At 47.4% G+C, this 19981-nt stretch overlaps 1 protein-coding gene across 1 annotated transcript in view; it reads left to right on the forward strand.

Moving 5' to 3' along the window:
- The first annotated feature begins 26 nt into the window (after positions 1 to 26).
- Positions 27 to 19981, forward strand: part of scn1laa (sodium channel, voltage-gated, type I-like, alpha) — a 29644-nt gene continuing 9689 nt past the window's right edge. The window contains exons 1-19 of the mRNA XM_079732117.1: positions 27 to 138; positions 4089 to 4391; positions 5369 to 5487; positions 5831 to 5908; positions 5990 to 6118; positions 6305 to 6396; positions 7032 to 7238; positions 7766 to 7829; positions 7985 to 8126; positions 8885 to 9091; positions 9412 to 9669; positions 11746 to 11878; positions 11968 to 12194; positions 12286 to 12459; positions 12574 to 12930; positions 13084 to 13512; positions 16396 to 16522; positions 17763 to 17917; positions 18873 to 19046. Coding sequence (XP_079588243.1) covers positions 4128 to 4391; positions 5369 to 5487; positions 5831 to 5908; positions 5990 to 6118; positions 6305 to 6396; positions 7032 to 7238; positions 7766 to 7829; positions 7985 to 8126; positions 8885 to 9091; positions 9412 to 9669; positions 11746 to 11878; positions 11968 to 12194; positions 12286 to 12459; positions 12574 to 12930; positions 13084 to 13512; positions 16396 to 16522; positions 17763 to 17917; positions 18873 to 19046 — 3336 coding nt within the window. The 5' untranslated portion in view covers positions 27 to 138; positions 4089 to 4127. The remainder of the gene's footprint in view (positions 139 to 4088; positions 4392 to 5368; positions 5488 to 5830; positions 5909 to 5989; positions 6119 to 6304; positions 6397 to 7031; positions 7239 to 7765; positions 7830 to 7984; positions 8127 to 8884; positions 9092 to 9411; positions 9670 to 11745; positions 11879 to 11967; positions 12195 to 12285; positions 12460 to 12573; positions 12931 to 13083; positions 13513 to 16395; positions 16523 to 17762; positions 17918 to 18872; positions 19047 to 19981) is intronic.

Consider the following 19981-nt stretch of genomic DNA (forward strand, 5'->3'; position numbering starts at 1 on the left):
CAGTAGGAGGTCGGTCGGTGTCACCGGGCGGTTGTACCGAGAGGTTGTACAGGAGAAACGAACGGGTCTGACGAGATCGGCTTTTTCTTTACTTGATCAAAGTTCCTGCGCGCGGGACCTGAGGATGGAATAGAGCCGGTAGGACCAGTTTACTCTAAATCTTTAGGGTTATTATCATCTAATGATGGTGGTGGACAACTTCCAGACCATTACATAACATCTGCGCTGTGTTGGGTTTGGTTGAACTCGTCAGTAAGGGTCCTTTCCTTAGGCACCACTTAGGCTGCTACTATTCCCCGTTACTGCTCTGACATTGATATATGATTGTTTATCTTTCTTCCGACTGATGTACTTACTGTAGTAGAGTACAATAAGAGTCGCTTTGGATAAAAGCGACTCCTAAATGTAAATGTAATGTAAATGTAATGTAAATGTGCTGTGCCGCCGCATATGAAACAAGGTCGGGTTTTTGAAATTGTTCTATGGGTAACCTGAACGTAGGCCCGGTCTAGGATCAGCCTAAAGTAGGATCATTTACTGCTGGTGGTCCTCATTGAGGAGACGTTTGATTGGTTTAGAGGTCTGTCGGTAATTGGCCCCCGTCCCGCTCCGCCGCCCGGGTTTTCGCCAACGCCCTGCACGCGGACCCAGGACGGCTCGGTCCAGATGAGACCAGTCCTGTGTGGACCCTCTAGTCCGGACTGTATTATCCCGTGTTAGAGTCTCTCTGGTCCGGGTCCTGTAGAGTTTCCCTGGTCCTGTTAGAGTCTGTCTCCCTGGTCCTGTTAGAGTCTGTCTCTCTGGTCCTGTTAGAGTCTCTCTGGTCCTGTTAGAGTCTCTCTGGTCCTGTTAGAGTCTGTCTCTCTGGTCCTGTTAGAGTCTCTCTGGTCCTGTTAGAGTCTCTCTGGTCCTGTAAGAGTCTGTCTCTCTGGTCCTGTTAGAGTCTCTCTGGTCCTGTTAGAGTCTGTCTCTCTGGTCCTGTTAGAGTCTCTCTGGTCCTGTTAGAGTCTGTCTCTCTGTTCCTGTTAGAGTCTCTCTGGTCCTGTTAGAGTCTGTCTCTCTGGTCCTGTTAGAGTCTCTCTGGTCCTGTTAGAGTCTGTCTCTCTGTTCCTGTTAGAGTCTCTCTGGTCCTGTTAGAGTCTGTCTCTCTGGTCCTGTTAGAGTCTCTCTGGTCCTGTTAGAGTCTCTCTGGTCCTGTTAGAGTCTGTCTCTCTAGTCCTGTTAGAGTCTGTCTCTCTGGTCCTGTTAGAGTCTCTCTGGTCCTGTTAAAGTCTCTCTGGTCCTGTTAGAGACTCCCTGGTCCTGTTAGAGTCTCTCTGGTCCTGTTAGAGTCTCTCTGGTCCTGTTAGAGTCTCCCTAGGTTACGATGGTCGACTCACCACAGAGATGTGTTTTATATATCAATTAAATTCATACTCATGCTTGGAGATATTTAAATGCCATCAGTATTTTGCAGCTTTAAATGGCGATCACTATAACCTATTCCTTACAGAGCTGCTTCTGGACACAGCCTCTACAGTTGGTTCTGTTGGCCTAGTCCACCATAGGGACTAAAGGCTTAGTTATGGTTCCACGTCTACGCAACGCAAGGGGGTTACGGACCCGTTACGTCCTTGCGGACCCTCCTTGCGACCACGCAAGGGCCTGACGTGCACCTCCAAAAAAATGTATCCTTGCGTCGAGGCGACGCAGCAGCAAGGGCTGTGATTGGTCCGCTCACTAAATCCCTACGCAGAACCAAAACAGGTTCACGACTGCGTCGACGCGTCTGCGTGGTCCTTGCGTTGCGTCAACATGGAACCATAACGGAGCCTTTAGTGGCCGTTGCCCACACATGAGCCATCTCCATATTGTTCTGTTGTATTGAGGTGGTCAGATCCGTGTGTCCGTCTGTACGCCTTCACCCTGTCCCACTGTCCCCGATGAAGTGTGAGCTAGAGAGCAAAGATTGCACATTCAAATGAGGAAATTAGTCTATTTCGGGTTATCGATAAGAAGGTCATGGTCTTGACGTGTGACAGATAAACTGAAGTGTATCATATTTGAAGTTGGAGGGTCATATCTAGAACATAAAGGTACATCATAGTAGCTGTCAAACAGCTCACGGTAAAATGCTAAAGGTTGTCTACTTGATTGACTGCAGTACCTTTTAGTAGCTAGCTTTTTAACAGTTATTGTAAAGGACTACTTTGGAAATCAATACATTGATGCCATATTACGTTTTATTCTTTTTGTTTGATGTTTAACAATTATCCTAATGGTGGAATTCTGTGAATAGAAAGGACACGGCCGCCTGCTGTCCTGACATCCTAAATGAACAACAAGAAGACACAAAGCAGAGTTCATCTCAGCCTCTCCCAGTCCGGTTTCATTATTCTACATCATTTAGCCATTAGCACCATTCATTAGCCTCCCGGCAGTGAGTGCCTCTTATGTGGTCGCTCTACAGGCAGGAAACAACTAAACGCTCAAGGCAACACCCATATTCTCCACATCCTGTCACTCAGGGAGACACAAGCTGTTCAGATGCAAAACACAACAATAATCATATAGACGTCCATTAACATTTTATCACCAGATGGTGCTTCGCTTCATAAGTGGATGATGGATGTTCACAAAATGAATGCCACACGTTGGACATACATTAGTTCGTAGGGTGTCTGTTTCTAGTATGAGGAGCAGTCCTCATCCACCTCTGCCAACGTACATCTCAGAAAACTAGAAAACCCAACTCGAGTAAGCTCATTAAAATATCTTTCCAATAAAACACAACTCTGTTAAACCATGCAGTTGTTAGAAAATAGCAATAAAATAATTTGTAAACAACAATAAAGCATCCATCATTGAAAAGTACATTTTAGTGCCTACCTCTAGTGCTAACCACTTCAGTGCTAACCACTGTAGCGCTAACCACTGTAGCGCTAACCACTGTAATGCTAACCACTGTAGTGCTAACCACTTCAGTGCTAACCACTGTAGCGCTAACCACTATATTGCTAACCACTTCAGTGCTAACCACTTCAGTGCTAACCACTGTAATGCTAACCACTGTAGTGCTAACCACTGTAGTGCTAACCACTTCAGTGCTATCCACTGTAGCGCTAACCACTATAGTGCTAACCACTATAGTGCTAACCACTGTAATGCTAACCACTGTAATGCTAACCACTGTAATGCTAACCACTATAGTGCTAACCACTTCAGTGCTAACCACTATAGTGCTAACCACTGTAGCGCTAACCAATATAGTGCTAACCACTGTAATGCTAACCACTGTAGTGCTAACTACTGTAATGCTAACCAGTGTAGTGCTAACCACTTTAGTGCTAACCACTGTAATGCTAACCACTGTAGCGCTAACCACTGTAGCGCTAACCACTATAGTGCTAACCACTTCAGTGCTAACCACTGTAATGCTAACCACTGTAGTGCTAACCACTGTAGCGCTAACCACTGTAATGCTAACCAGTGTAGATGATTGTAATGTACTGTATTGTAATGTACTGTATTGTAATGTACTGTAATGTACTGTATTGTAATGTACTGTAATGTACTGTAATGTATTGTAATGTACTGTAATGTACTGTATTGTAATGTATTGTAATGTACTGTACTGTAATGTACTGTATTGTAATGTACTGTAATGTACTGGAATGTACAGAACACTGTATTGTCATGTATTGCACACTGTACTGTATATTGTAATGTAGTCGGTCAGTCCTGCAGTCATCAAACCCAAGTCCAACAGTGCATGCAATTGTTGAGCATTTCTGATTGATTTGTTGTCCTCACAGGGAACAATATGGAAGTATTCTATTACATCACTGCACTCAAATCACTCCAATCAGGTGGTGGCTATGAGTGGTGTGGACAGTTGTGTGTGGAAAACGTTCTGCATATTTAATGTAGCATTACTCTGTCCGATCGGAGGAGCTTGGCACTTCTTTATCAAAGACATATCATCTGTCCTTGAGTTGCTGCCGGTCAGCCTGAGAACAGGAGGCGGGTAAGGCTGAGGTCTTAGAGGAGATAACCCTGGACCTACAGACCCTGAGCCTGAAACCCTGACATGTTCTCTGTTCCCGCAGTGAGGAGCATGTCGCTGACTCCCTCTGGATGAGGAGAAGATGGAGGAGCTCCTTGCACCACCAGGACCGGACAGTTTCCGTGTGTTCCGCTCCGAGTCGCTTCACGCCATCGAGCGGCGGATCGCCGAAGTGAGCAAGAAGAAGCCGAAGGGCGAGAAGAAGCGGCGAGTTGAGGAGGATGGGCCCAAACCCAGCGGAGACCTGGAGGCGGAGAGCTGCCTGCCCATCATCTACGGGGACATCCCCGCAGGCATGGTGTCCACGCCCCTAGAGGACATGGATCCCTACTACCGCAACAAGAAGGTCTCTGAGGCTCCTATGATGCTGGACTGAGGGGTCCCAGTCACTGAGTGGTCCCAGTCACTGAGGGGTCCCAGTCACTGAGGGGTCCCAGTCACTGGAGGGGTCCCAGTGACTGAGGGGTCCCAGTCACTGGAGGGTCCCAGTGACTAAGGGGTCCCAGTCACTGAGGGGTCCCAGTCACTGGAGGGGTCCCAGTGACTGAGAGGTCCCAGTCACTGAGGGGTCCCAGTCACTGGAGGGGTCCCAGTCACTGGAGGGGTCCCAGTCACTGGAGGGTTTCTAGTCACTGAGGGGTCCCAATAACTGAGGGGTCCCAGTCACTGGAGGGGTCCCAGTCACTGAGGGGTCCCAGTAACTGAGGGGTCCCAGTCACTGGAGGGGTCCCAGTCACTGGAGGGGTCTCAGTGACTGAGGGGTCCCAGTCACTGAGGGGTCCCAGTCACTGGAGGGGTCCCAGTCACTGAGGGGTCCCAGTCACTGAGGGGTCCCAGTCACTGAGGGGTCCCAGTCATTGAGAGGTCCCAGTGACTGAGGGGTCCCAGTGACTGAGAGGTCCCAGTCACTGGAGGGGTCCCAGTGACTGAGAGGTCCCAGTCACTGGAGCGGTCCCACTCATTGGGGGGTCCCAGTGACTGAGGGGTCCCAGTGACTGGAGGGGTCCCAGTCACTAAGGGGTCCCAGTCACTGAGGGGTCCCAGTCACTGAGCGGTCCTAGTGACTGGAGGGGTCCCAGTCACTGAGGGGTCCCAGTGATGTGTCTAATGTCTGGAGGTTTAATGTTCTTATATCTGAGGCCTGGGAGGAGCACAGTATGTGTGACACCTTGTCTATGAATACAATTCCTACAGAAAATGCATGAGGGTTGAGAAATAGCTTGGCTGGACCTGATTGGATCATAGGTCTCTGACCTATGTTCTCTACTCATCTCTCTCTCTCTTGTTGTCTGCCTGGCTTACCCTCTCTCGCCCATTCCCCAGACCTTTATAGTGTTGAACAGAGGGAAGGTGATCTTCCGTTTCAATGCTACGCCCGCCCTCTACCTGCTGAGCCCCTTCAACCTGCTCCGGAGAATATCCATCAAGATCCTGGTCCACTCATATCCTTGACCAATGACATCACATCCTCTATTATCAATGTCATATCCTGGATCTTAAAATACTGAGACCCTGAGAGCTGCCCTGAACCCTGAACTCTGACCCCTGATCACTAACCCCTACCCTGACCTGAACAGCTACGCTTCACACCAACAACACGGTCCAATCCATCCATGTCTTATCTTCTGGAAATCATAATAATAATAATGATGATAAATCATCAAAGTATAACTATCAGGTGCATTGTCCACTTCAACATCGGAGTGCATGGACAAGGCTGTTGATGTGTCTCATGGTTTCTAAGGGTTTGGTTTCCTTGACGACCGACTCCACATTGTTTACCAGGTTGATCATGTTGACCATCATCACAAACTGTGGCTTCATGACTCAGCACAAGCCCTCTGACTGGGCCAAGTACATGGAGTAAGTTCTGACGAGGTCATTGTGGTGGTCATGATCCCAGTAGGAGAAGAAGGTCTTAGTGTTTTGTGTTCTCCTCTACAGGTACACATTTACTGGCATCTATACGTTTGAATCTCTGGTGAAGATCTTCGCTCGAGGCTTCTGTGTCGGGGAGTTCACCTTCCTCCGGGACCCCTGGAACTGGCTGGACTTCAGCGTGATCACCATGGCGTGAGTGCTCTCCTCAGATGCTCTTCCTGTTTCCAGACTTGGCTCCCCCACTCTTAGAATTGTCAGTTTGTTCTTAAACAACCAATTCTACATTTTGTATTCATCTAATTGTTCATTGCACTGTACTGCATCACACTCATTTCGTGTAGTGCTGTGGTCCCGTATTAATTATGAGTTTCCCTGCAGGTATGTTACTGAGTTTGTAAACCTAGGCAGTGTGTCAGCTCTTCGCACATTCAGAGTGCTGAGAACTTTAAAAACTATTTCAGTTATCCCAGGTAAGCAGCAGGTGTAGCCTATTAGCACTAGCACGTGTAGCCTCTTAGCACTAGCATCTTAGCACTTAGCCCCACCCCCCATGTGATGCCCCCCCGCCTCCATAGCTCCTGTAACTGTTTATTGCCTTGCTGTTTGTACCATGTGTGACACCCAACACCCCTCACTTATTACAGATATGTCACAGCTTTTGTGGAACTCGGCAACTTATCAGCCCTCAGAACATTCAGAGTGCTCCGAGCGCTCAAAACTATCTCAGTCATCCCAGGTGAGAATCCTCCTGGCCCCGTCTATCAGACTAGCAGCTTCAGTCCACCCAAGCACTACACTTAAGACGGAGCGAGGAAACATCCTTTCCTTGTTTAAACCCCCCCCAAGAACCAGCGGGGGGCGTTCTTTAGACACTGTGAGGCCGTCTTGTGTCCGCTTCCTACTGCCTTCTGTTTTTTGGTTTGTTGGTCCCATTGTGTGTTTTTGTTGGTCCTGGTGTGTTTGTGGTGGTTTCTGTGAGTTAATGCAAGACAAGTCCATCCCCCCCCCCCACTAGATGCATGCCTGCTGCTGCATGCTCTTCCTCTGAGGTTTGTCAGCTGTCATTACGCTGCTCCTCTGAACTCTGGTCCCTTGTGTCGGTCAGGGCTAAAGACCATCGTGGGCGCCCTGCTGCAGTCGGTGAAGAAGCTGTCAGACGTCATGATCCTCACGGTCTTCTGCCTGAGTGTGTTCGCCCTCATAGGGTTACAGCTCTTCATGGGACACTTGAAACAGAAGTGCATATTGATACCAGACAACGCCACCGTCCAAAGCGAGACCTTTAACTGGACTGAGTACCATCTGAACGAATGTGAGCGCCTCTTTTGAGACATTTCAGCTTTGAGGAATCAGTTCTGAAACATTTTCAGTTCCCACTAAAACACATAATGTTACCCAGTGAAACACAGCACAATACCCAGTGAAACACAGCACAATACCCAGTGAAACACAGTTTGTTAACCAGTGAAACACAGTTTGTTAAACCAGTGAAACACACCATGATATCCAGTGAAACACAGTTTGTTACCCAGTGAAACACAGTTTGTTAACCAGTGAAACACAGTTTGTTACCCAGTGAAACACAGTTTGTTACCCAGTGAAACACAGTTTGTTCCCCAGTATACCACAGTTTGTTCCCCAGTATACCACAGTTTGTTCCCCAGTATACCACAGTTTGTTCCCCAGTATACCACAGTTTGTTCCCCAGTATACCACAGTTTGTTCCCCAGTATACCACAGTTTGTTCCCCAGTATACCACAGTTTGTTCCCCAGTATACCACAGTTTGTTCCCCAGTATACCACAGTATTTTAACTGACTTTCATTGATGTCCCCAAAGCGCATTATTACTTCCTCCCCGGCGATAAGGACCCTCTTCTCTGTGGAAACGGCTCGTCGGTCGGGTATGTTACAGCTCACACTACATAGATATATTAATATCTATGTGCAGTATATATGAATACTGGTAGTCTGTTTGTACCCTTCCAAGCTGTCCATTGCATTAATACGTGATGGCTTGGGAGAGTGTTAATGACTCACAGGTGTCTTCTTGTTGTAGGCATTGCCCCGAAGGCTTTATGTGCATCCGATTCGGCAGGAACCCAAACTACGGCTACACCAGCTTTGACTCCTTTGCCTGGGCCTTCCTGTCTCTGTTCAGACTAATGACTCAGGACTACTGGGAGCTGCTCTACCAGCAGGTGGGCTTCACACCCACAAGCCAGGACAGTACTATTACTATTCTACAGAATGGTTCAAGCTGCTTCTTGAGCATGGATAAGGATCCAAATAGATGAACTCAACTTTATCACTTCAAAATTATGAAACAGAGACCTTTGCTCATCTATTGCCTGTTAAGTACTTTCTTCTGACCTCTCCCTACGGAAATGGTCACCTGACGCCCACAACAAGGACAGGTGATTTTACGCCTGCTGCTTCTGTAGATATACGTAAAGGTAGAGTTCCCTATGCACGGGACGGACTGAAAGAGAATGGGACTGTATGCCTACTCTCCACAATACAACGTGCTCAAACAGGCCTCCACACAAAATGCAGGCGAAGGGATGAGCTGTGGTTTGGTTAAGCAAACAGAAGATGAATGCTTTAACCAAACTCTATAGCCTCAGACGCAGAGGAGCTTGGTGTTTAAAGCAAACAGTTCATAAAGCTCTAAATTGATTGAATGGATTCTATTGATCCACTTTCTAAAGCCCTGCTCTTGTTTCCACCTTTCCCTGACAGTTATAGACATACTAGGCCAGGTCTATATTTTACATTTATGTATGAAACGTACTGATATGCATATGTATTTTGTATACACAGATACCTAATAAATTGGCAAGTTACCAATTCAGAGGGATTTACAAACACAATCTATACCGTTTTAGTACACAAGCTAACCAGTTACTATTACGAACCCTTCAAATCCCTCCTTTAAAGAGTTTCTCATGCTTCCTAGACACTCCGGACAGCTGGGAAACCCTACATGATCTTCTTTGTACTGGTCATATTCCTCGGCTCCTTCTACCTCATCAACCTGATCCTGGCTGTGGTAGCCATGGCCTACGATGAGCAGAACCAGGCCACCATCCAAGAGGCTCTGGAGAAGGAGGAGAAGTACCAGGATATGCTAGAACAGATAAGAAAGAAGGAAGAAGATGCTCAGGTAACCCATGTCACCAAGATCCCTCCTGTATCACTGTGACCTTATCACACACTTCTCAGCTGTGTTCTTTTTGCTCCATAGTCATGTTTTAGAAATGTGTTTTGAGGATTAACCTCCGTGTTCTTCTTCGTCTTCTTCGTCTACTTCAATGTTCTTCCCTGGTTGTTATTGTTCTGGATCATTCTTTGTTTCTTTAACCTCCTTGTTTTATTCTGCTTAGTACTTCTTGTTCTCCTTTCTATGTCCTACCTTCCTAATACCTCTTGTTGTTTTCTCTTCTTTCTTCTCCTCATGCTCTGCTTGTGGCTCCTGGTCTCCAGACAGCAGCGGGGGGTGTGGGGGAGACGGGTGAGGCAGTGGACAGAGGGGGAGTCACAGAGAGCTCCTCCAACGCCTCTAAACTCAGCTCCAAAAGTGCCAAGGAGAGACGCAACAGACGCAAGAAGAGGAAGGAAGACGACGGTAGAGAAACGCTACCCAGATCAGCGTCTGAAGACAGTATCAAGAAGATCCGCTTCCAGTTATCCAAGGATCCCAACCTTCACATCTACGACTTGAACTGCTCATCTGCCCCTCAGGTTCAGTACCATTCGTAACATATTCATTATTCAGCAAAGCAGCGTAACGGACAGCAGTGGGTTTTAGTCATTTAGGCTGTGATAGAGAAAGACCTTTAGGCAGTTGGTGGTGGGAACACCATCTAGGACGTTATCTAGGACCTAATCCATGCCTCTGGGACCCCAAAAGGTCCAACACAATGTTTGGTTTGCTATTCTGAAACTAAGGCCCTGTCCACACTTCATCCGTTTAGCCCTTCTGTCCACATTAAAACGGCGAATTCCGACACTCAAAATTATGCTTTTCAAAAACGATCGCTGAGGTGGATGAATGTCAAAACGCTGGGTTTGCATTGTAGTGTGGTCAGGGTAGACGAAGGTTTTCAGATGCGATGGCGTACGGTTGCCATGACACTGCCGTGATGGTGCCACAAGCTTGCGCTTGAGAGCGAGACGCTCATCAAAAAATGGCAGGTGAAATGGAAATGATGATTTCTCTGTGCAATGTACTTATGTATCTCCAGTTACAACTCAACATACTGTCTCATACATATTTGTTACTCCAACACCGAAGGCGAGCGCTGTATTTGCTGTGCTTAAGCGATGGGAAAAAACACAAAGACGCCAGTTAAAACCGTACTTGGGGCGGCGTTTCTAAAAAACAACAACTCCCCTTTGTACTTTTGCTTTGAGCCATATTTTTGCTTGTGAGTGAAAAGGATTAGCCAGCTGATCAACTGCAACTATCAGCTGATCAACTGCAACTATCAGCTGATCAACTGCAACTATCAGCTGATCAACTGCAACTATCAGCTGATCTACTGCAACTATCAGCTGATCTACTGCAACTATCAGCTGATCTACTGCAACTATCAGCTGATCACGCGCCTGTAATCCAAACAGAGGCATGGCGGGAGACGTGTAACCATGACAACAATGGTTTATCAAAATCATTTCAGTGTGGAACGTGGATGCAAAACATTCCGTAAACGATAGGAAAACGATAGTGTGGACGGAGATCGTTTTCATTGCAAATGTGCGTTTTTATATTTACCTGGGTTAGTGTGGACAGGGCCTAAAACTGATCAGAACAATGCCATGTACTCTATGACTTTGTTGAATTTCACGGTTTTCCATATCATCTGTATTATTGTATTTATGGCTATTATCATTATCATCATCTTCATCTTCATCATTGTCAAGGTATTTTTTTTACTTTAGCTTTTGTGGTCCTTTTTCATCAGCTCACATGACCTCACATGATTTTTCATCATAATGATGACCTTCATCATCATTACATGTGCTGTCCATCACCAACTCCCCCGTGAACATTTTTTCTGTATACAAAGCTCCATGCTCTTCCTCCATGCTCTACCCTGTCATCACAACCCTCTTGGTCATCATCATCATCATCATCATCACTAGCCATCTTGTCAGAAGACCAACCCGCCGTGGCTTCTCTTCTCCGTCTGTGCTCACCATGCAGCCGTACTCAGGGTGTTTCTTTCTTCCAGTCCTTCCTGAGCTCCCGGGGCCCCAGGCGGGGCAGTAGGGCCAGCCTTTTCAGTTTCAGGAGCCCGGCCCCGGACCTCGTCTCCCAGAATGAATTTGCGGATGACGAGAACAGCATTTTCGACGACAGCTGTAGTTGGAAGGGCTCCCTGTCCAGCCCCCACGCCTGCGAGAGGCAGGGCAGCGCTGGCAGTCAGAGGAGCTTCTTCTCCCACGGGGTGTTCCCCCGTGCTGGGATGAAGCACAGCTCAGTAGACGGCAGCGGGGGGGTGTCCCTGGTGGGCTCTCTGCCCTGCAGCCCCCTGGGCCGGCTGCTGCCTGAGCTGAGGCTAGATATGTTCAGGACCGACGCCAACGTAAGGACCCATGGTTCCCTGTAGTCTGCTGTGGCCGTGTGCTGTGATTATTATTATTTTTTCCCTTGATTTCCTTGGATTTTAAAGATCGTTAAAATATACGATGGGTGACCACATTTAATTTGAGTTTGCTTTGTTGCTGATGTTCAAAAGCTCATTTGTGCAGCCGATGCCTTTCATTCATCCTTGTTGCAGATGTAACAATATAAATATTTTTGTCTAAATCTAGGGTGACACAATGGAAACAGAATACAGGACAGGAAGACTGAATTCATACCCAGAGTCTGTGGACTACATGGAAGGCCCAAAGGCCAGACAGCGAGCCCTCAGTGTGGCTAGTGTTCTGACCAACACCATGGACGGTAGGTGTTAAACTCACCTCAAGCACCCAGCCTGATTAAGCAGTGAAATTAACCCCTCCATTCATATTGACTTGGTCTTCTTTCTGAAGAAGAGTCAAGGCAGTTGGCACGCTGGTACCAGTTTGCACAAACCTACCTAATCTGGGATTGTTGTCCCGCTTGGATAAAGATGAAGACACTAGTCAGGCTGGTGGTCATGGACCCCTTTGTAGACTTGGGGATCACCATATGTATCGTAGTGAACACGCTGTTCATGGCCATCGAACATCACCCCATGAGCTCCGGCTTCACAAAGATGCTTGCTGTAGGGAACCTGGTGAGTCCAGTTCCTCCAGACAATTACACGTGTTACTACTCATCACCACAATCAAGTGAATTGAACACTTATTATTTGTCTTTGATTGAAGGTGTTTACTGGGATATTCACAGCTGAAATGGTGGTGAAGATCATAGCCTTGGACCCCTACTATTATTTCCAGCAAAGCTGGAATATTTTTGACAGCGTCATTGTCAGTTTGAGCTTGATGGAGCTTGTTTTGGCCGACCTTCCTGGAATGTCTGTTCTTAGGTCATTCCGATTGGTAAGAGCAACGATAGATATTTATCTCATCATATAGTAGTAGAAGTTATATTGTTTCATTTTAATAAAAAAGCATCCATGACTATCAATAATTCTTCCCAATTGTTTTTCACAGCTGAGGGTATTCAAGCTGGCAAAGTCCTGGCCTACCCTCAACATGCTGATCAAAATCATTGGCAACTCCGTCGGGGCCTTGGGCAACCTCACACTGGTGTTAGCCATCATCGTCTTCATCTTTGCAGTGGTGGGCATGCAGCTCTTTGGAAAGAGCTACATGGACTGCGTGTGCAAGATCAACAAAGACTGTATCCTGCCCCGCTGGCACATGAACGACTTCTTCCACTCGTTCCTCATCGTGTTCCGCGTGCTATGCGGCGAGTGGATCGAGACCATGTGGGACTGCATGGAGGTGGCGGGCCAGCGCATGTGCCTGGTGGTCTTCATGATGGTCATGGTGATAGGTAACCTGGTGGTACGTTCTTCATCCTCTCGTCTCACCTGCCTGCGTCACGGTGTACATGGTGCATGCAGTGTAGCCTGTGGCCATGGCTTTAAGGTATGTCTTCATTATGATTGTGTGCAGTCCAAGTGGCTGAGATGATCCTGGTCCTTGTCCTCCTACCAGGTGCTGAACCTCTTCCTGGCGCTGCTGCTGAGCTCCTTCAGCGCAGACAATCTGGCAGGAAACGACGAGGACAGCGAGATGAACAACCTGCAGGTAGCCATCGGACGGATCCAGAACGGGGTCGCTTGCACCAAGTCCTTCCTGCGCCGGACCTTCTGTCGAATGTCCCTCCACAAGAAACGGAAGAAGAAGATGATGGGAGTGGACGGGCTCCCCAACATCAAGGACTTCCCCAACAGCAACGGGGACATCACCGGGGTGGATAAGAACGGAGACAAGTACATAGTCAACAGCATGAGCGAGGGCTCCTTCATCCACAACCCCGCCCTCACCGTGGTGGTACCCATCGCTGTGGCCGAGTCCGACTTTGAACACCTGAACACGGACGACATCAGCAGTGATTCCTTTGAGTTGGAAGACGACAAAGCGGTAAGGAGTTCTATACAAACAAGTATTAAAATACTGATCCTTTTTTTATTGGCTGGGACTTTGCCATGGTGATTATTGATCATGGTTGTAAATAGTACTTGGACCTGTGTAGTTTCACACATCCTTCCTTCCTTATTCATGTTTTGGGGATCTGGTGCTGGTTGCTTCAGAATAGTCGTAACGTCTGAAGCACTTAGCCCCCTTGATCCAATAAGGTTATGTGATTGCAGTCCTTCCCTGGAGAGCCCACAGACGGCGACCTGTTAATGGCCCCCGGCTCAGATCACATTACTAATCCTTCAGGTCTGAGTGCTGCGGCATCCATCTTTCTGAGGCGGCTGCACGAGCCCAGAGAGAGAGTGTATGTATGTGTGTGTGTGTGTGTGTGTGTGTATGTGTATGTGTTTGTGTGTGGCTGTGGTGTGTGTTTGTGGGTGTTTTTGGGTGTTTGTGTTGGTGGGTTCTGTGTGACACACAGTTCATAGTATTTGCCTACGTCAGGTGCGCGTTCAATTAGCTGAAACTTTCCTACAACGTTTATATAGTCAAAGGGATTCAGATTTTCGATATTTCATTTATGCTGATTATTCATGAATTACATAACACTTAGAAGATACAGAGTAAAAACCCATTACTGTATATCACACCAGCATAGATCTACCCCACTAACATAGATCCACCCCATACTCAAAAATCCCGTTCTAAATATTGTTTTGCGGTGAAAGCAAAGCGCCCAGAAGCCTTTAGTGTAACGCAGAGCGCCCATCAGAGAGAGGCTGACAGCAGCACCGCCTGATCAGAACCGGAGAGCCAGACAGAAACGGACCCCCGGGAGCCACGCCCAGGAGGAGAACAACAACCAGGAGAGAGGCTGGGACAGGACGGTTCTGGAGGGTTCCTCATGGTTCCTCAGGGTTCTGAAGTGTTCTGTAGGGTTCTGGAGGGTTCTGGAGGGTTCTGTAGAGTTTTTAGGCTGAACCAGGACAGGAGGGTTCTGAAGGGTTCTGGAGGGTTCTGAAAGGTTCTGGAGGGTTCCTCAGGGTTCCTCAGGGTTCTAAAGTGTTCTGTAGGGTTCTGGAGGGTTCTGTAGAGTTCTCAGGCTGGACCAGCACAGGAGGGTTCTGAAGGGTTCTGGAGGGTTCTGAAAGGTTCTGGAGGGTTCTGGAGGGTCCTGAAGGGTTCTGAAGGGTTCTAGAGGGTTCTCAGGATTCTGAAGGGTTCTGAAGGGTTCTGGAGGGTTCTGAAGGGTCCTGGAGGGTTCTGGAGGATTCTGAAGGGTTCTGAAGGGTTCTGAAAGGTTCTGGAGGGTCCTGGAGGGTCCTGAAGGGTTCTGAAGGGTTCTGGAGGGTTCTGGAGGGTCCTGGAGGGTTCTGAAGAGTTCTGAAAGGTTCTGAAGGGTCCTGGAGGGTCCTGGAGGGTTCTGGAGGGTCCTGAAGGGTCCTAGAGGGTTCTGGAGGGTCCTGGAGGGTCCTGAATGGTTCAGGACGGTTCTGAAGGGTTCTGGAGGGTCCTGGAGGGTCCTGGAGGGTTCTGGAGGGTCCTGGAGGGTTCTGGAGGGTTCTGAAACATTCAGGAGGGTTCTGGAGGGTTCTGGAGGGTTCTGAAAGGTTCAGGAGGGTCCTGGAGGGTTCTTTAGGGTCCTGGAGGGTTCTCAGGCTGGAGAGGGACCAGGGGCTATAATGTCCTTCCTGTTACAACAGACAACACTTTACAGTGTAGTTATTGATATTATATCCACAATTCTCACACATTATTTTGTCCATAAGATTATTAGTGTGATAAGATTGGCCAAATGTGTCATATGCAATGTAAATAAATGTTCAATTATAATTCAATTGTATTTAATTGTACATATTTATGAATGTATAAAGATAGAGAGCCAGAGATAGAGCAAGATATACTGTATGAATATAAATATACAGTATATAAATCACGTTTATAAGCCAATGTCTTTGTTTGCGTTGGATTTTCTTCTTCAAGGTTCCGGACGAGGATCCGTAACCAGGCAACCGTTATAGTTCCCTAGATCATGAGCCCAGCTAATGTGGGTTTTCAACCCCAACCCCAACCCCACCTTCACCCTGTCCGCTGTAAGACTCATGTCACATGTTTCTTAAAAAAGTGACACCTTAGTCAGTATAATCACATTAATCATAGAGGTTAATTCATTAAGACTTATGTATGAAATACACAAGTGTAAGTTTGTTGGTATTTCTCACCATTGAAAACATTATGGAATGGTTTTGGTCAGAGTGGGACGTTCAGTCACAAGAGCGTACATAGTAGTAACTATACTACTAACTACTAATACTAGGTAGAGACAGTAGTACACACAGTAACCTGATGTAATATTAGGTATATAATACCAGGTATGTCATATCAGGTATGTAATACCAGGCATCATACTCAGTTATAGTAGGTATGTAATACTCAGTATGTAATACCCAGTATGTAAAACCAGGTATGCAATACTCAGCATGTAATAGTAGGTATGTAATACCAGGTATGTAATACTCAGTATGTAAAAGATGGTATGTAATACTCGGTATGTATTACTAGGTATGTCATATCAGGTATGTAATACCCGGTATGTAATACCAGGTATGTAATACTCATTATGTAATAGTAGGTATGTAATACTCAGTATGTATTACCCGATATATAATGCCAGTTATGTAATACTGAGTATTGCATACCTGGTATGTTATACCAGGTATGCAATACTCAGTATGTAGCCCCAGGTAGGTCATATTCATTATGTAATACTAGGTATGTAATGCCTGGTATGTTATACCAGGTATGCAATACTCAGTATGTAATACCAGCTGTGTAATACCAGCTGTGTAATACCAGTACAGTACAGTGATGGTTCCTGTGTTCCAGGCCTCAGACGAGGAGGAGCAGAGCTCGTCGGAGGGAAGCACGGTGGACCTGGGGGCCCCGAGGGACGGGGCCGGCTCCCTGGAGTTAGAGTTTGAGGAGGAGGAGCCCGATGCCTGCTTCACGGAGGGTGAGCCCTTATCATTACACCCTAGTCCCTGTATTGGGTTAGGGTTAGGGTTAGCTAACCCAAACCCTAACCCTTAGTCCCTGTATTGGGTTGGCTAACCCTTAGTCCCTGTATTGGGTTAGGTTTAGGGTTAGGGTTAGCTAACCCTTTTAGGGTTAGCTAACCCTAACCCTTAGTCACTGTATTGGGTTAGCTAACCCTTAGTCCCTGTATTGGGTTAGGGTTAGGGTTAGGGTTAGCTAACCCTAACCCTAACCCTTAGTCCCTGTATTGGGTTAGCTAACCCTAATAATATAAGGCTGGTAAGACGCTACCTCCCCCCGTGTGGGGGGAGGTAGGCCTCAGCGGGGGGTAGGTAGGTCTTAGTGGGGGGTAGGTAGGCCTCAGCGGGGGGTAGGTAGCGTGTCTTCTCCTCCCAGTACAGCGTGTCTTCTCCCAGTACAGCGTGTCTTCACCCAGTACAGCGTGTCTCCTCCCAGTACAGCGTGTCTCCTCCCAGTACAGCATGTCTTCTCCCAGTACAACGTGTCTTCTCCTCCCAGTATAGCGTGTCTTCTCCCAGTACAGCGTGTCTCCTCCCAGTACAGCGTGTCTCCTCCCAGTACAGCGTGTCTTCTCCTCCCAGTACAGCGTGTCTCCTCCCAGTACAGCGTGTCTTCCCCCAGTACAGCGTGTCTCCTCCCAGTACAGCGTGTCTCCTCCCAGTACAGCGTGTCTTCTCCTCCCAGTAAAGCGTGTCTCCTCCCAGTACAGCGTGTCTTCTCCCAGTACAGCGTGTCTCCTCCCAGTACAGCGTGTCTCCTCCCAGTACAGCGTGTCTCCTCCCAGCACAGCGTGTCTTCTCCTCCCAGTACAGTGTGTCTCCTCCCAGTACAGCGTGTCTTCTCCTCCCAGTACAGCGTGTGTTCTCCCAGTACAGCGTGTCTCCTCCCAGTACAGCGTGTCTCCTCCCAGTAGAGCGTGTCTCCTCCCAGTATAGCGTGTCTTCTCCTCCCAGTACAGCGTGTCTCCTCCCAGTACAGCGTGTCTTCTCCCAGTACAGCGTGTCTCCTCCCAGTACAGCATGTCTCCTCCCAGTACAGCGTGTCTTCTCCCAGTACAGTGTGTCTCCTCCCAGTACAGCATGTCTCCTCCCAGTACAGCGTGTCTTCTCCCAGTACAGCGTGTCTCCTCCCAGTACAGCGTGTCTTCTCCCAGTACAGTGTGTCTCCTCCCAGTACAGCGTGTCTCCTCCTCCCAGGGTGCATCAGGAGGTTCACCTGCTGCCAGGTGTCAGCGGAGGGGGGGCTCTGGAAGATGTGGTGGACGCTGAGGAAGACCTGCTACCGCATCGTGGAGCACAACTGGTTTGAGAGCTTCATCATCTTCATGATCCTGCTGAGCAGCGGGGCGCTGGTACGTCCTGGTACTCTGAGGCTCACAGGCACACGGAGGTCCTCTGTCGGACATGGAGGTCCTTGTTCCACTTCCATTGAGCGGTCTTCTCCCTGCTTCATATGTATGGTTTATTAATGAGGCTGACACACTAGAACACAAGATACAAGGTACACAAGATGAGCATCAAAATCTTTATAACAACAGGAACATTACTAGGACCAATCAAAACCTTTAATAGAACAGGTACATCACTAGGACCAATCAAAACCATTGAAGCAACAGGTACATCGCTAGGACCAATCAAAACCATTCTAACAACAGGAACATAACTAGGACCAATCAAAACCTTTAATAGAACAGGTGCATCACTAGGACCAATCAAAACCATTGAAACAACAGGTACATCACTAGGACCAATCAAAACCATTGAAACGACGGGTACATCACTAGGACCAATCAAAACCATTGAAACAACAGGTACATCACTAGGACCAATCAAAGCCATTGTAACAACTTGTGCATCACTAGGACCAATCAAAACCTTTAATAGAACAGGTACATCACTAGGACCAATCAAAACCATTGAAACAACGGGTACAACACTAGGACTAATCAAAACCATTGAAACAACTTGTACATCACTAGGACCAATCCAAAACATTATTACAATATGTACATCAGTAGGACCAATCAAAACCTTTATTACAACAGGAGCATCACTAGGACCAATCAAAACCTTTATTACAACAGGTACATCAGTAAGACCAATCAAAACCTTTGTTACATCAGGAGCATCACTAGGACCAATCAAAACCTTGATTGGTCCTAGTGATGTACCTGTTGTTACAAAGGTGAGTGACACTGCCTTTCAGTTTATTTAAATCCCTTTGGATGGAAACATTAGTTGCGTAACCAAATGTGAAGAGATTTTGGATTTATAATTGTGTTTTAATCTATTTAATTCTACATCCAGGCCTTTGAAGATGCCTACATTGAGCAGAAAAAAACAATCAAGGTTGTGCTGGAGTTTGCAGACAAAATCTTCACCTACATCTTCATCTTGGAGATGTTGTTGAAATGGGTGGCGTACGGATTCGCTAAATACTTCACCAACGCCTGGTGCTGGCTGGACTTCCTCATCGTGGACGTAAGTTAGCAACATGGTCCTACAGGACAATGAATGAAGGGTTCATACTAACAAAGAACATAGTGAATAGAGCTCATTGTCTTGTCTTGTCTTCAAAATATCAACTCTCTTAATGATTCAGTATTCTTTGGCAACCTTATTATACCTATTTTTATTATATTCAAATTATATAAAAACTATTATATTATAGTTTTCAGGGGTAGGGTTGGTTTATACTGGGAGGTGGCCTGCAGGCATACTGGGCATCATGTTCTCCTGGTTCTCCCTGGTTCCTCCCGGTTCCACCTGGTTCCTCCTGGTTCTTCCTGGTTCCTCATGGTTCCCCCTGGTTCCTCCTGGTTCCTCCCGGTTCCTCCTGGTTCTTCCTGGTTCCTCATGGTTCCTCATGGTTCCTCCTGATTCCTCCTGGTTCCTCCTGATTCCTCCTGGTTACTCCTGGTTCTTCCTGGTTCCTCCTTGTTCTTCCTTGTTCTTCCTTGTTCCTCCTGGTTCCTCCTGGTTCCTCCTGGTTCCTCCTTGTTCTTCCTTGTTCTTCCTTGTTCCTCCTGGTTCCTCCTGGTTCCTCCTGGTTCTTCCTGTTTCCTCCTGATTCTTCCTGGTTCCTCCTGGTTCTTCCTGGTTCCTCCTGGTTCTTCCTGGTTCTTCCTGGTTCCTCATGGTTCCTCATGGTTCCTCCTGGTTCCCCTTGGTTCCTCCTGGTTCTTCCTGGTTCTTCCTGGTTCCTCATGGTTCCTCCTGGTTCCCCGTGGTTCCACCTGGTTCCTCCTGGTTCTTCCTGGTTCCTCACGGTTCCTCCTGGTTCTTCTTTGTTCCTCATGGTTCCACCTGGTTCCTCCTGGTTCTTCTTGGTTCCTCACGGTTCCTACTGGTTCCTCCTGGTTCCTCACGGTTCCTCCTGGTTCCTCCTGGTTCCTCATGGTTCCACCTGGTTCCTC

Source organism: Pollachius pollachius (genome assembly GCF_949987615.1).
Source record: "Pollachius pollachius genome assembly, chromosome: 3".
NCBI classification, from domain to species: Eukaryota; Metazoa; Chordata; class Actinopteri; order Gadiformes; family Gadidae; genus Pollachius; species Pollachius pollachius.